This window comes from Tinamus guttatus, unplaced genomic scaffold (genome assembly GCF_059628265.1).
Source record: "Tinamus guttatus ecotype Peru unplaced genomic scaffold, ASM5962826v1 Tinamus_guttatus_pri_ptg000213l, whole genome shotgun sequence".
Taxonomy (NCBI): domain Eukaryota; kingdom Metazoa; phylum Chordata; class Aves; order Tinamiformes; family Tinamidae; genus Tinamus; species Tinamus guttatus.
In genome coordinates, this window is record NW_028288747.1 from 9,829,440 (window position 1) to 9,844,839 (window position 15,400).

General features: G+C 42.4%; 1 protein-coding gene across 2 annotated transcripts in view; it reads right to left on the reverse strand.

The window, feature by feature from the left end:
• SLAIN2 (SLAIN family member 2) overlaps positions 1-13,526 on the reverse strand; it is a 32,043-nt gene extending 18,517 nt beyond the window's left edge. The window contains exons 1-3 of one of the 2 annotated variants that reach the window (XM_088524717.1): positions 13,101-13,526; positions 4,446-4,594; positions 1,068-1,232 (exon numbers count right to left, since the gene is read on the reverse strand). In XM_088524717.1, coding sequence (XP_088380843.1) covers positions 1,068-1,232; positions 4,446-4,594; positions 13,101-13,435 — 649 coding nt within the window. In that variant the 5' untranslated portion in view covers positions 13,436-13,526. The remainder of the gene's footprint in view (positions 1-1,067; positions 1,233-4,445; positions 4,595-13,100) is intronic. The other variant, XM_088524718.1, reaches the window with a different exon arrangement.
• Between the last annotated feature and the right edge of the window lie 1,874 nt (positions 13,527-15,400).

Consider the following 15,400-nt stretch of genomic DNA (forward strand, 5'->3'; position numbering starts at 1 on the left):
GTAACAGAATAATGTTTAGACACCAAGGCTGGCAACTGATTGATTGCAAACTTTAGCTGAAAATACCACTTACAGTAAACAGAGCTTAGTCATTATCTTCTAAAAATGAATAAAATCATTGTTACAATGGCAGACGAAATTACTTTGTATATAATCTGGTTCACATGTACCGAGTTTCAGCTGCTATGAGTATTGCACAGCTCTTGCAGAAAGAACCACCACATACCTTCCTTGCTCATGCTTTTGTTCTCTGCATTTTGTAAAACTTAATTTTAAATGTCTAAGTTTCATATACATTAGGGATTTGCTGATCCATTGCATATTGATGTATTTTCAAATGTTCGAAGTGTAGTTTAGCTGAAAATGCTACTTCTGGCTATACATACACACTTTTGCTGAACTATAACTTACTATAGAAACTCTTTCCTGTTCACTGCCTTCCTGCCAGCTCTCCATGACTAGCTACTGCAGTCAGGCAGAGGATTGCAGCATATAGCATAAAACAGAGCTACCTACATGAAAACAAACTTCGGTAACAACTCTGGTGAATACTCTGCAGTCAATGAAACACTCTTTCCCTTCCCTGAAAGTGAATCTGAAATAAAGTTAATGTTATAAGCCAACTTCCTGACTTCATTGTAGAGATACAGAGGCCCAAGTACCAATTTTTCTGACTCAAAAGTCAGTCCAAAGTAAAGAAAACATTGCCAGAAGTTGCTGTTTATATTGATGACTGTAAAGCATCAGGGAATGCCCTTAATTGAAATATATGATTCTTCCTTGGATTTTATTGGTCACATCACAGAGCTACTGAGGGATGCATTGACACTGTCTATACCAATTTTTTTTTTCAGGGAACACAAGAACAACTAATGCTGTACATGTACTGCCAAGTCATCTGTTAAAAAGTCCTCCTTTAAGCTTAAATATCAGATGATACAAATTCCATACACACACAAAAAAATCACCCACCCCTCTGATCTCGGTGCTTTCTTACTCTAGCTCCATGCCTACGCGATCTACCCGACGTGTTTTTGTCAGGAAGGGGAGGACACGTGCACATTTACCTGAGGTACCAGGAGGTATGAGCTGTTTCACTAATGCAGATTTCACTGGTGTGGAGGAGGGAGAGTTGAAACCACTGCTGTAGGGGCTACTTGTATTTGGGCTGTAGGAGCTTGCATAACTGACTGCACCGAAAGGGTTACTGTACAAGCTCTGTCTCTTGAGAACTGCATGAGAGAGGAGAGTAACAAGTTATACTACAGAAACCAGTGGGAAAAAAACAAGCATAATACTATAAAATATTTTAATTACTAGACAAGCCAAGTAGAATGTGCCAGTTGCTATGCAGCTTAGTCTTAGAGACAGTCTTACTGTGAAATGAGTGGGAGAAGACAAAGTGATGACAGCTATTTTCCCAGTAAAAGCCAGATCTAAAAATTAAATACATTACAGTGTCCAAGTTCTTTTCTTCCACTTGAGGTGTACAACAATACAACTAAGGAGGTTCTAGAAAAAAAATGGAGAAATTAAACTTTTAAAGGGATCAGCACCATGCTCCTGGTAGTGCAAAACAGGGCTGCAATTGTTGCAGTAATAATTAGGCCAGCAATATGGGTGGACTTGAACATGGCATTGAGCTCTTGTACCAGAGAGCTTGGTACTGAGATATTTACTAAATATCTTTTTATTCAGTGTAAGCTTTTCTTTTTAATGTTACTATCAACTGAAAGAGACTACAGCTGCACAAACGCTGCCTTCAGCAGCAAAGGCTCCTCCAGCTCCTCCTCCCAGCCCACCTTGCCCTTGGTCACAACCTCCTCAGTTGTCTTACACAAGCACTTATGGCACTGCACTCCTATCCAGGCTAAGGACGTAATTTTAATGTAAAAACATCTAGAAAATTTTCTGTTAAGTAATACCTCAAAAAACATTGTGTTAACACAACTGAACTGATGGCAGATTGCAGCACAGAGGCAGTAGAAGTTTTGCTAACAGAGACTTCTAGAACTCCAGAATACATGAGCGTTCTTACAATAACAAAAGATAGGGTCTTTATGAGGAGTGTCAGACAGCTTTAGTACGTAGGACTGATGGCAACATCTTCATATTAAAAAGATCTAGTTATACAAAATGAAACAGCTAATATAAAATTAGACATTAGCTCTCAAAACACTTTAGGGGAGAGTTACTCATCTTTTTCTTCATCTCAGTATATATTTTTTAAAATATTCACAACCCATATGCAGTACACACTTTTAGACAATTTACCAGGAAGTCTTAAATACCTCTTTTGCTCCAGAAAAGAGAAATAGAAAAAGCTGTGTGTAGAAAAATCACGCTCAAGTAATTTATTAGATTCATTTTACAAATCAAAACCATTTTTCAGACTCTGGAAATCTGATATTTGCTGTTGTTACAATTAAGAGACTAATTTATTCTGGCAGTTTCTGTAGTAATTCAAACCAACCATTAGTGAAGGCCAAAACTAGCTAAAGAATGTTTGGTTTTGAGCAAGCTCAATGCTTGCTCCAGAAATTATACTCACACAGCATGGAAAATATGGCAGTTCTTATTACACATATAGCCACATAGTTCTGGAATGCGCTGGGCTGATCATGCGTTTGATTTCAAATGCTTAAATAAGAACAACCTACTGCCTAACAGTTAAAACTGCAATATGACCAAAACTGCTCTCTTCTGCTTCCACTTCTTGACAATGCAGCCATGTCTTCAGAAAGCAGCTCCGCCAGCAATGCTCTCTTGGGTGCCGTATAGGTCTGTTCCTGCAGTTTCTTTGGTGGGGTGCTCTAATCATGAAAATTCTGATACCATTTTAGTCTGCCATGTCATGATGGTGCTAGTTGGTTGGATGGTGATGAAAAAAGGAGTTATATTTTAAGGCAGGAAAAAAAACAATTGATCTGGAATATGATGTCGCCACTTGATTTGGAGAAAGAAGAGAAACAGATTGGATTAGCAAGACATAGTTACAGGGGCTGATGAAAAGGGACATCAGCAAGGATTCAGGAGATCAAGTAACAGATCCCTATGAAAAGCCTTATCAACGGAGGCTGGAACTGAAATACATTGAATCAATAAGCTGAGTGACAGTGGTCCCTGATGTGCAACTGCAACGTAAAATTTATGGCACAAGATATTCTAGCAGCTATGGGGTATCAAAAAAAAAGTCACAGAAGCCTCTCTTCCAGAGGAGCCTCTCACCACCCTATTTCCCTGAATATTCTGCTTTGATCTGAAGAACTATCTCCTTTTTCATTATAAATCCACTTTTATCACGCAGTCTTTTCCAAACAGCCATATCAATGCCTATTTCATTACCACGAAGGCTTTCCTTTATTAGTACTGGAGGTGAGCTGCCATACGCTCACAGACACCACTGCTACAAACAGATTTTCAGGGCTAGGAAAACAAGAGAGACCAATCTGTTTAAAGATAATTTGAATATGAACGCTGTCAAATTGACCCATTTCATAGTTGGAACCTCCCTACCATTCTGCTCTCCCTGCTTAACTGTGATTAAGCTTTTAAGGATACAGAATTTGTGGTATTTTAGGAAGATTTCCCCTCAATGCTAAAAAAAAAAAAAAAAAAAAAAAGCCATGAACAGAACTGTTGACTGTTGCTGCTTATCCTGTAGTGATATCCAATCCTATATATTCAGTAAAGTCATCCTGCAGGATCATAATTTCTCCAAACTCACATTACAATTTGTAGCTTTCTGTGATCTGGGCATTTTATCATTGTTTAGAATGAGTTTAAAAAATAGTTAAAAAGGCATGCTATAGTATTACTGATAAGAAATAGGCTCAAGAAAAAAAAAAAAAAGATTTCAAAGGAAGTTAAAGGCTCAAAAGAGCTATAGAAAATATATAAGGAACAGCAGTGCTGTTTAGTTGACAGGAAAAAAAAAATAATTCTGTTTAGGCCTTTGGTGCTTTACTGCTAGTAGAACATCAAAAAGAAGCTGGTAAAACCATGATGGAGCAGGCACACTTTCAGCCTCAAAATGCCATGTGCTCAGTCCTTCTCCAATTTGTGCTCTGTGCTAACATACCAGATATAAATACGTAACAGCTCTGCTAGCTTAATACAGTGTTTTGATCTAGCACAGAATACTTTTTTTTTTTTTTTTTAGAGGATCTCCAAGTATTTTGATTCTTAGTGAAAACTTCTGACCAAGGTGTAACTATGCAAGTGGCATAAAATTCCAGAATCATGACTCATGGTCTGATGTTTCCTTTCATTTATCCACACATGGACAAAATAAAAGTTAATTTTTGTTTGCAAGTCATTAAAAAGTTTTAGATAGAAGTAACTGCTGCTTTTCACCTTGTTCTCTCAAGTATTGCTCCGAATCCCCTAGCTTCATTTCAGAACAGATATACACAAGCCAACAGCACTCATATGCATGAACTCACCTGACATTGTCTGCTCCAGCCTGTGGATCAGGGACTTTTTAGCACATTCAATGTCAGGACTCGGGTAATCCAATACCTGCCTGCACCAAACTAATGGACTAACAGATTTTTGCACTGGAGTCAGTTTCTTCTTTGGAGATGTGTATAACCTGAAAAGGAAAAAGAAAAAGTCTTTGAAGACAAAATGGGGTGTAACAGAAGATACTACATACTACACTACTTCAATTCTTAGACTATATCTGTATTACAAATCCCAAAACACTAGGATAGCACAAGTTTTACTTTTAAAATAACTCACTTGGATACAGTGTCATTCTGACAACACATACCTGCCCAAGCCTTTCTGGCAAGAGCAGAAGTCTATCTTGATACACTAGAATACACCAACTGATGTAGCAGAAAAAAAAAAAAAAAAACTTCACTTTTCAGACATATTAGGTATACAGGCAATTTCATGTGCTACATAAATGCACAACTCAGAACTAACCCTTCCAGGTTTAAGTTGCATCTACTTCAGAAGTAGATAAAGCAATATGCAACTGTTTCCTTAAACACAAAGATGTAGCAAGTGATAAGCATGCTAAGTAACAGCACAAAACTGCACAAAATTGAACACAAAGTTTCAGGCACACAACAAGTCTAGTATTTTGTATCCTTGAACAATAAAACAATGTTTTATTTTACTTATAGTTTGTATCCTAGCACCTGATCTCTAGAACACAAAACAAAAAGACTCTTTGTCCAATGGGATGCACAGTCAAGCATCAAGAACAAGAAACAAGCGATAATGCAGGCACAGGAGGGTAGGGGAAACAGTGAGACAATATTGTGATGTGGGACACACTGAGGCTTCTGCCCAGGAGCAGCCCCATTCGTGCATTCTGATGCCAGCATTCTATGACTGCAGAAATAAGCATTCCATTTCAAGGGCTTCAAAATTGAGCTGAGAAGTTCACTTCCCTCAAAGCAATGGAAGAAGCTTAAAGGAAAAGCCATATCCAATCCCATATTGAATACAAGTATTTGAGCTTCATTTTTGGACTGAAAAAAAAACTTGGAAATTTAGTTCAACAAAAGACAGTTAACAGCAAGACTTACAGCCCTAACTAGCACTTTTGCCTGTGTTAAAATGGTTAAATGAACGTTCCTTCCAGAGCTGTCCGACGACACACCTGATATCCCAAGGGAACATGGAGCTCCCTAGGCACCGCGGCGGAGGAACCATCAGCCGCCCGCGCAGCGCTCCTGCGCAAGGCCCACAGCTGGGATCCTTGTTTTCTGCGTGCCAGCAACATCAGCACCACAGAGGGTATCCTCCACAGCTGCGTTACGAGACCATTAACCCATCAGCCTCGAGTTCTTAAGCCCAGTTTATTTCATAAAGATCTTTAAAAGCTTTTTTTTGTGTGTATGTGTGTCATTTCTTTAAAAGGTTCCTAAGAAGCATGTTTAAGAAGCTGCTTGTTCAGCATGTGCTTTATGCCACCCTTCCCTCAAATACCAAAAAAGTACTTTGTAAATGCAGGAGAAAGTCTTTTCATTAGCTGATTGCTTTTAAACAAAAGATAATCAGTTTGTGACGACAAAACTATATCTTTACATAAAGCTGATATAGCACGTAGACTAGGAAAATATGTGAGATTTTGTCTAATCTCCATGATTATGTATTTAATTAACAGTGCCAACAGAAAGCCCTTTCAGCATAATTCAAAGAGTAAAAGAAAAAGACAGTTTATATTTCACTTCCAGGATTTCTGCCTCATCTTTCTCTACTTACGATACAGTTTATATTCCACTTTGTTATTATACCCAGAACACTGGAATTCAAACCTGCCCACAGTGGTTTTATTCTATTACCAAAATAAAGTCTGAACAGTTGACCTACCTGGTCAACTGTTGACCTAGTGGAAAGAACACTTTCAAGAACCATTTACAAGAAAAGCAAGATTTAAGTTAGCTATAGCAGATGTATTAAACTCAGGAGAAAGAAAGTTATTTATACATAAATATACACACAAAGCATGTTACCTAGCAATATCCTCAGCACACCATACAAACTCTGCCTAGAAAAATGCTAAGAACCCATCACCCACTTAAACCCCTTGCACGGGGCAGGAAGTGTCCGTTTCCACAGTTCTTTGTAAACAATTACACAAATTATTTTATGCGATTATCTGCATACAGCTAAAAGCTGTGATCAGCATTTACTGACTTTCTAGCACTCAGTGAAATTGTCTCTTCAGTCACTTATTTTCCTGTAGGCTTCTCTATGCCAAGATATGTTTTACCCAGCGCAACCGAGCCAAAGGCAACGAGCTAACTCCCGTGCTGCACAGCATCGCCCTCCAGAGAGCTGACGTGCCTCGCTGTGTCCCAGAAGTCCCACACACCTCTCAAGTGTTTACAGTAACACCCAGGGCAATGCACGAGAAATAAAAGTGCATGCCCTGTTTTAAAGGTACACCAACAGGCATATATTGAACAAACCTGCAAAACTAATCCAAACATTATCTCCTATTTTAAGCTCTAACACATTATTTCATTCAATTTTCAAGAGCTGCGTTTGTCTCATGTGCAGAGTATGCAGTGAAACTGTGCCAGACACGTTGCAGATTCTCCCATCTCTTTCCAGCCAATCGGTTTTAACAGCCTTAACTTCACATTTCAAGAGAAGTAGCAACTGTAGAATATACACGTTCCATGTTACTCCACAGCCTCATGATAAACACGTGCACCAAAGCAAAGACACTGGTTCTTTCAAGGCAGACTCTCGCACACCAGGAAGTCCATATACACATAGTTATGAAGCCCACATTCCCTTATAAAGCAGGGATTTTTATGCCCCATCTGGCACAGAACAGACTGTAAGTTTTGAACCAGAGGGAAGTCTGTTTAATTTTTAAAAAACACAGGCAAAGCAAGAGTGGAGCAAGGGAGAAAACTTCTTTCCTTCCTCTCTTCCCAACAGCAGGGAGGGAGAAAGAACAGAAAGGATACTACAGAATTAAAATACAGAAATAATGTCATAAAGCTAAGTGTGTTAAACTACAGCTTGATTCAAGAGACACAGGTCCTCCTTAACTGAAGGCCTTTCCAGAGCAGATCCGTTCTTATTTGTCCTGCTTATGCATACTACAGGGATATAGCACTGATAGCAGCACAGCAGCTTGGAGATTGCAGATGATTAATATGAGCTCATACATTTTTAAACACTATTAAACCACTTTCTAAAAACAGGAAATTGAAAATGATTGAGGAAGCTGACAGCTTATAGTTTGCACTCATATTGCAAAAGTTGGCACACCAGAAAACTATTCTCCAACTCGCATGGAGTACAAAAAACTACAATGCAGTGACAAAAGATCAAGAAAAATAAAACATTAATAAAAAAAGCCAAGTTCAAGAGCTTTGGTCTGTTTTGTAAGAGCAATAAGAAACCTAAGCGCTGTGATTCTGATGCTCACAGCAGTGTTCCCTTCCTTTAGCTGTCACTAGTGGACTGTGTCACAGCAGCATTAAAAGTTTAAAACAGCCAGGGGCTGCACTGACTACTTATTTTAAGATGACCCAGGACAACAGGGGTACAGCTGCTGCAGAGAGCCCAGTGCTGCTCCAAGCTCACACACCAACGTCAGCCTAGCAGGGCAAGCCGAAGCGTGCCACAGCGGGACACAGCAGAGCTGCAGGAAGCTCTGAAACCTGGACATGGCCAGGGGGTAGGAAGGGGCCGCTGCCGGCGAGCGCCTCACCTGCTGAACACACACTCCGCATCAAAACACAGGGAGCTGGCGGCCATGGGCACGACAGCCAAAGGGCAGGGAGAAAGGGGATTTGCACCAAAACCCTTCTACTGCTTGTGCAGAAGGGACAAGGGAAAATCATGCAAACGAATATGAAGTCACAGGACTGAATTAGAAGGAAGATGGCAAGTGGAAGGAACTTGAGGTAAAGCTTGTTTATTTTAGCCACGTTAGCTTTAAGGAAAAGCAGCCAGATATATTAGAGGCACTGAAATAAGGGAGTGTACAAAACACATCATAGGTTAAAGCAGGATCAAAAAAGCCACTTGAAAAGAGGATGTAAAGGCAAAAATAAAAGTCCAATGACAAACCAGTAAGAAACTTCCCTAAAATAAAGGGATCTCATGAGAGCAAAAAAAAGATACCAAAAGAAATTCATGAAATGACACCACCAAAGCATCTTGAAAATACAACAATGGCATCAGTCTACAGCTTTCAGGAGTCTTATTGGGGGCAGCTTAAAGACGTTAGTTTTTAAAGACGAATATTTTAGACAAGCAGCTGCTGGCCAACTCTGAAGGGAATCTCTAGCTGTAAAGAAAATAAGCACAAATTTGGCCTGCAGATTTCCTCCTAGTTACAATCCTCTAGTTGTAAGTGACTAGGAAACACACTCAACTTGTAACTACAAATCTCTCTGCATACTCAACATTTCTAGTTCTTTCTGAGTATGGGGATTGCAGTAAAACTACAGCTCTAGCAAAAATAAGATGAATACCATTAAAATGCTTTAACAAACTCATTAAGCCTTCATATAAAAGTGACGCTTTTCAGCTACGTGGTGCTATTTCAGTTTGATTTTGGAGGATTCAAAGGGGGCTGCAAAGCACTAATGTTCACTGGTAATGCAACTATATTTTTGCCATCAGTAATTAAAGGTAGTTAGCTTGAAAATTATAGGCATTACTGACTTGATCTCAGGGGAAGATGCTGTTGGCAGTAAAGGATGTTGGAGAAAGGAATGAGGCAGCACACAAAAGATGAGACCGGAGACATATGAGGCTTTCAAGAGCTTGTGAAACTTGTTATCATCATCATGAAACTGTTGTCACCACACAGATTTTGTATAATTCTCCATGTTTTGAGAAGCTTTTTAAAAGGAATTTACTACACTAAAGTGGTATTGTAGGTCCTTATATGAAAGGAAGAGTGTTTGCAAGTTTTGTGCACTATTAAACACAAACATTCCAACCTAAAAGTCTGTTTCACTACTGGTCTTGCGAGTTCTACTAAGACCTATAGAAAACAGAAATGTGAACTGACTTAACCGTGCCTAAAAAGTCATAATTATGAAATCCATTTTAGGAATACAATCAGGATACTAAAGGAAATCCATTCAGGAAGATCACACTGAAGCTTTCATGATATCCAAATATCAAGCATGCTTATAAACCAAAAATACCCACACAAGAAACTAGAAATAGGAAGAAGAAGGGAAAATAATAATAATAATAAAAAAATCATTCTCAGGACTCTTTCAACAGTCCTCAGACATTCATTTCACAGTGAACATGGATTAACCCAAGCCATAGGTCAAATATTATTTGATTTTACTAGTTCTGTCATCTGATAAGCAAAGATTACAAAATTTACCACTTTATCATGAATGCTTGTTTTCATATCATCTTCTGTTTGGGAGAAGTCATTATCTGAATTTGTTCAAAAGCCCCAAAGTCAGATTCACATTTAATCTGCCAAAAAAAAATGAAAAATGAGTTTCTTTTACTTAGGTTACAAGGCAGAAATTGATCAGAGCCTGTTCAGTTTCCAAGAAACTCAAGATCACATTAATACAATGCAATTTTAGCAGCTGGAGGGGACAGAGTGCAGCGTACAACACACATCCTACATTACTCCTGTTCATTATGGCAAATTCTAGGGTACTGAAAATGAAAGCTAGTACTCAAAGGGGATTAGCAAAATGAGAAAAAAACTCATTACAGGTGACAATCAAGAGTTTCACCTTCTATATCTCAAAGCAACAACTGCCAGCTAAATGGAAACAGATGACTGCAACAGAGACATAAACCATTAAAAAGAGGTGCCAATTTAACAACTGCTGAATGAGAAAGTAAATAATAGTAAAGGCATTTGTGTTACATTCTAAGCAAACATGATAATCAAGGCCTTCAAAAAACACTAAAACAAGTATTACTTTGAAGCATTAATCTTAATATAAACAGCCCACCCATATATTTTTACTTTAAATAGGCCAGCACATGCCTTTTGTTTGTTAATGAAGTCACCCAGTTCTTCGCTATTTCAGCACAACCAAGGGGGCTTTGGTCTGAAGCGACAAGAAAACATCTGCTAAGTGCCAGGATAGCTTTTATAACAACATAATATAAAGAGGATGCAACTGCTCAGAAATTTGCTGATCAATGATGTATATAAGGGAGATATACAGCAAGCTCTACACTATCCTACACGCATATCACATGTAAGTTTTGAAGAGGAAGCACTGTACATTCTGCCCTGACACTTGAAGCTGCTCAGAAAGCTCAGCTGAGTCGCTACAAAAGTTAGCCCCGAGCAGGTCACAAGGCAGATTCACAACAGGTCACCTCTCTGCACTGATTGCCCGCACGCACACTTCAATCCTGCACTAAGCTTGAGACAAGTCACTTCTAAGGTGCAGCACGGGCGGCCACCCCGTGTGCTGCTCATCACCACCCAACCTCACCCGGCAAGTCAGGCCGGGAGCCGCATCCGCGTCCTGCCGCTCTCCACACTGCTCTGCGCCCTGCCTTATTATTATTTTTTAATCAATTGAAGAGTTTAATTAAAATTTGAATAAATTTAGTGTTGATTTAGCACACTCTACATGGGACTATGTGGTCCAGTACCCTGCATGTACCCATATCTGCAACCCTTGGTACCCTTTTAAAAAGAAAGTTTGAGCATCTAAAAATCACTAAAATATTTAGACTTTAGATCTAAACCTAAAGCCACTTAAATATTTTTAGTAATTTATAAATTTTCAAAGATTTTTCTCACCTGTTAAATTATTTAAGGGTGTTAATACATCTCTGGCTTGACTAACTATAATGAAACAAAAATAAACTGCCTCAAAATTCAGTAGTACCATATCTGTAATAAAAACTACTAGAGCAGTTGTACCACAGTTCTTTTCACTTTAGTAATTTTAGACTGGTTCTACACTTTCCTTTTTCATTTCTCTACACTTGTCCTATGTGGACATACTCATAAGCATTTAAAGAATTAAAATCTAAAAAGGTCTCATCAACTGCAAGAGGTGGAGGTTGTCTAAAAGAAAGGAGCTGAGGCATTTTCAGTCACAGCATTTACTGCTCCATCTTAAATTCACAACCAAATGCCACAGGCACCAATCTGGGTTGTCCTTTCAGTCTAACCAAATCACATTCATCATTAGCATTTATCACAAGCTCCTATCAAGTGGTTATTAAATTATAGCAAGATTATTAAGCTATAGCAAGCAAAACAACCATTTTTAGATTAAAATACATAGCAATATTTCTTGATGTGCAAGACGACAAGCAATTTTCAACAGTACTCTCTTCAAGGTGCATGCTTTTATCTTTCAGTTGCTGTCCTTTTTGGGAATGAAATCTGGTAGCAGACTCACTAAAATACTAAGCAAGAAATGAAGACATGTAACAATGACATTTAAGCTCTGCTGTCCTTTGAGAATTAGAATTTGCATAGAAATATGACTTAAGTCATTATGAATTAAGCAGTTAGCAAAACATCTCGATACACACCAGTCGTAACATGGAGATACATGTTAAGATACATAATCCTCATTTTTAGAAGTAGGGGAGACTAAGTCAGACAGCCTAAGATATTTGTCAAACATGTGACACCAGCAAGTGCAATGCCCAGTGAATGATGCCACCTCTCCATCAGTATCCAAAGCCACATAAATAAAAATACACAGCATTTACGCCACTAGTGTCACTGTATGTTCTGCAAGGACATTTTTACTTTTGCTAGAGGTACATTATTTTGACCCACAATTTAGGATTAACAAAAAAAGTTAATACTTATTATCATTAGAAGACGCAACAATCCCAAGCCCTGCCCTCACGCTCCAAGCTTCCTATTTAAATTTAGGATAGCCTGTTTTCCTGAAAGTGTTATAAATCAATAGGTTACAAGGCATAAGATGGGAAATAGGAGTAGCTGCCTTGCACAAACTTGCCATCTGGAAGATGACGCCCTGTGTTAATTTAGTAAGCTTGGGCTGGATGAGAATAAACTCATGCTCTCGTATTTTCTAGTGGGTCTGACTGGATTTCAGCCTTATGAATTCTCTGAGGAAACACAAATATCCTATCCCCCCAGAGCAACTAAAACACTGCCTACGCTTGCAATCACTTAAGGGTTTTTGGTGGTGCTTGCTGCAACTCAGAAGGACTGTTTCTTTCTGCCTCTTTTGCCCAGCGCTGAGCTTACCAGCGGCTCCAACCCAAGGCAGGCTGCTTTTGTTCGCTTTCCCTCCACGGCCACCCTTGCCCTGAACGCCTGGAGCTCAGCACGGCGTTAGGAGACGCTGAACCGGGTGCAACCGGGTGCTCCCCCGGGATGAGGGGGAACGCTGCTTCCACGGGTAGGAGAAGGCGAGGCTTGGAGCACGGGGGATCAGAGGAAAGCAAACACACACACACAGAGCAGCACGCGGGGCAGGGGAGTAAACCTGCCCTACCCCAGCAATTCCACCCAAGTTTCCCAGCGCTCTCCTAGGGCCGCCGGTGCCGCCCGGCTCCCCGCGGTCCCCCGTCCCTGCGAGACAAAGCGCGGGCTCCAGGCCCGGCGCTGCCGCCCGGCCCAGGCCGCGATGCCCCCGCCGCCCCGGCGGGGCCTCCTTCCTCACCATCCGCTCTCGTCCTCCTCGCAGCCCGCCAGCCGCTCCAGCTCGTCGGGCCTCAGCAGCAGCGCCTCGTCGAGCAGCCCCGCGCCCTCGCCGCCCGCCGCCGCCCTGGCGGCCTCGTCGTGGGGCGGGCGGCGTGGGGCGGCGCGGGAGCCGGGGCCGCGGCCGTCGGGCGGCGGGGAGGCCGCGCGCGGCGACGGGCGCTTGGGGCTGGCGGGCGCCGCGGCGCCGTGGCGGCTGCGCAGCTGCTCGTTCTGCTTCTCCAGCTTCTTCACGAGCTCCTGCAGCTTGCGCACCTCCGCGTCCGCGTTCACGCTCGCGCCCAGCTCCTCCATCATGTCCGCCCGCGGCAGCGGCGGGGCGACGGCGGCCGCGCCGCCCCGTCTACATGGCCGGGGCCCCGCGGTGGCAGGAGGAGGAGAAGGAAGAGGAGGAGGAGGGCGGCGGGGCGGGGCGGGGCCGCCTCAGCTGCGCCGGCGGGTGGCGGCGGGGAGGGCTGGGCGCGCGCACCCGGCCGCCATCTTCCCGCCTCCCTCCCCCCCGCCCCGCCCCGCTGACGTCAGCACGGCGGGGCGCGGCGCCAACCGCCCGGCGCCGTGACGTCACGGGGCGGGCGGCGGCGGCCGTTGGCGGGCGGCGGCCCCGGCGCTCGCGGCGGCCCGGTGGCCGTAAATGAAGGGCTCAGGGGGGCTTCCTGTAGGCGGGAGGGTGTCTGGGCACGGCAGCTTCGGGTGCGTGGCACGCAGGTGACCCCTTCTCCCGGTGCTGCTTAAGCTTTTCTTATTAGCGCTCGAAAAGGTGACCTGTGATTGCCGCTCTTGGTAATGCTCTTATGCTTTTTGCTCTGAGGGAGTGGTGGGGCTGTGAGCTTGTTTCCCCTCTCGTTCAGCTGTTTTCCAAACCATCTGCCTCCCAACTCCAACTGCTGGAGTTGCTGGGGTGCTCTAGCTCTCTTCTATCCCACGTGGATGGGCCTGCTGTACCATCCCTCCATGCATCTTGTCCCTAACTCCATCTATGTGGCCGCCTAAACTGAGGGTCAGCGCTTGCTGTGCAGAAGCAGGGACACTGGCCAGCTGGCAGGATGTGTACAGTCTGCAGGGGTGACACAAGAGATGAGCAGTGCTTTTTAGGCTTGGAGAGGGAAGCAAGATTGAGGTGGTGAAATCTGGGTGATGTGGCTCGCAGAAGGCCATGCAGAGAGGGTGCAAAACAATATTTATCAGCAGAAAATGTAACCAGAAGGTGTATAATTGTCACTTTTTATGTGTAACTATTATTTTGGCCCATGAGTTTGGCCTTTAGAACTTTGCTAGATATAGCTGTGGTCATTGATACTGCATTAATAGCTACCTATGGAAGCTTGTCAATCCAGTTTTTCTCTCCTAATTTGGTGTGATTTGTTACCTAGTCAAATGCCCTAAGGAAATCCAGATATATTCTCTGATCACAGTTAATTTATTAACAAAACCTGCAGTCCTTTAAAAAAGAAGAACATGAAAAAAACTTGAAAGTACAGCTCTTCTGTGCAGTGTTGCTGACCCCTCAGTGGTAAGTACATGTAATAGGGGAATTAAATCTATACAGAGAAGTTTATTCTAAGTTAGCATATTTATAGAAGGAGCTTAGTGCAAAGCTTTCTTATTTAACCACCCTCAGTCCAAAGGTTGCTGGTGTGATCAACCTTTAGTCTTTTCCATTAATCATGCTTCTATAATAGCAGTAGAAGTAGTCCAGCTGCCATCCTGGAGCTACTGGGATCAGGATGGGACTCGGATGGGAGACAGAGTGTGAAGGGGAGCTGCGATGAGGAGTGTGCTGTGGGGAGGAGGCAGAGCGTGGAGAGCACCAGAAGGACCCCCTGGCTGCTGGGAGCTGCTGACTCAAACTACTGCAGTTCCTTGTAATTATGTCGTGTGCAGGGGCCTCCTCTGTGAGGTAATGGCACAGCTTAACAGAGCAGCTGGGTGCTGCCTACATCCTGCTGCTTCTTCCCTTCCACTTCCTCCTCCCTTCCTCAATCCCTTTTATGTTCTGTCTCTCCCCCAGGCTCCCTCTGTGAACTTTCTCAGCTGCTGGCTCCATTACTTGGCAGCCAGCAGCTCACCAGCAATTCCTCGTCCCCACAGATGCACTGTACAATGTGCACAAAGATGCTTGGATGGGGGCGAATACCTGAAGGGGAAAAAGAAAAAAGTGTGAGACGTGCTGAATCCTTTGCTATGTTTACGAAGAGTAGAGGCAAATGAGATGAAAAAGTCACTGGTTAGTAGTTATCATAATCTGTGTTTGAACAGCGAGGA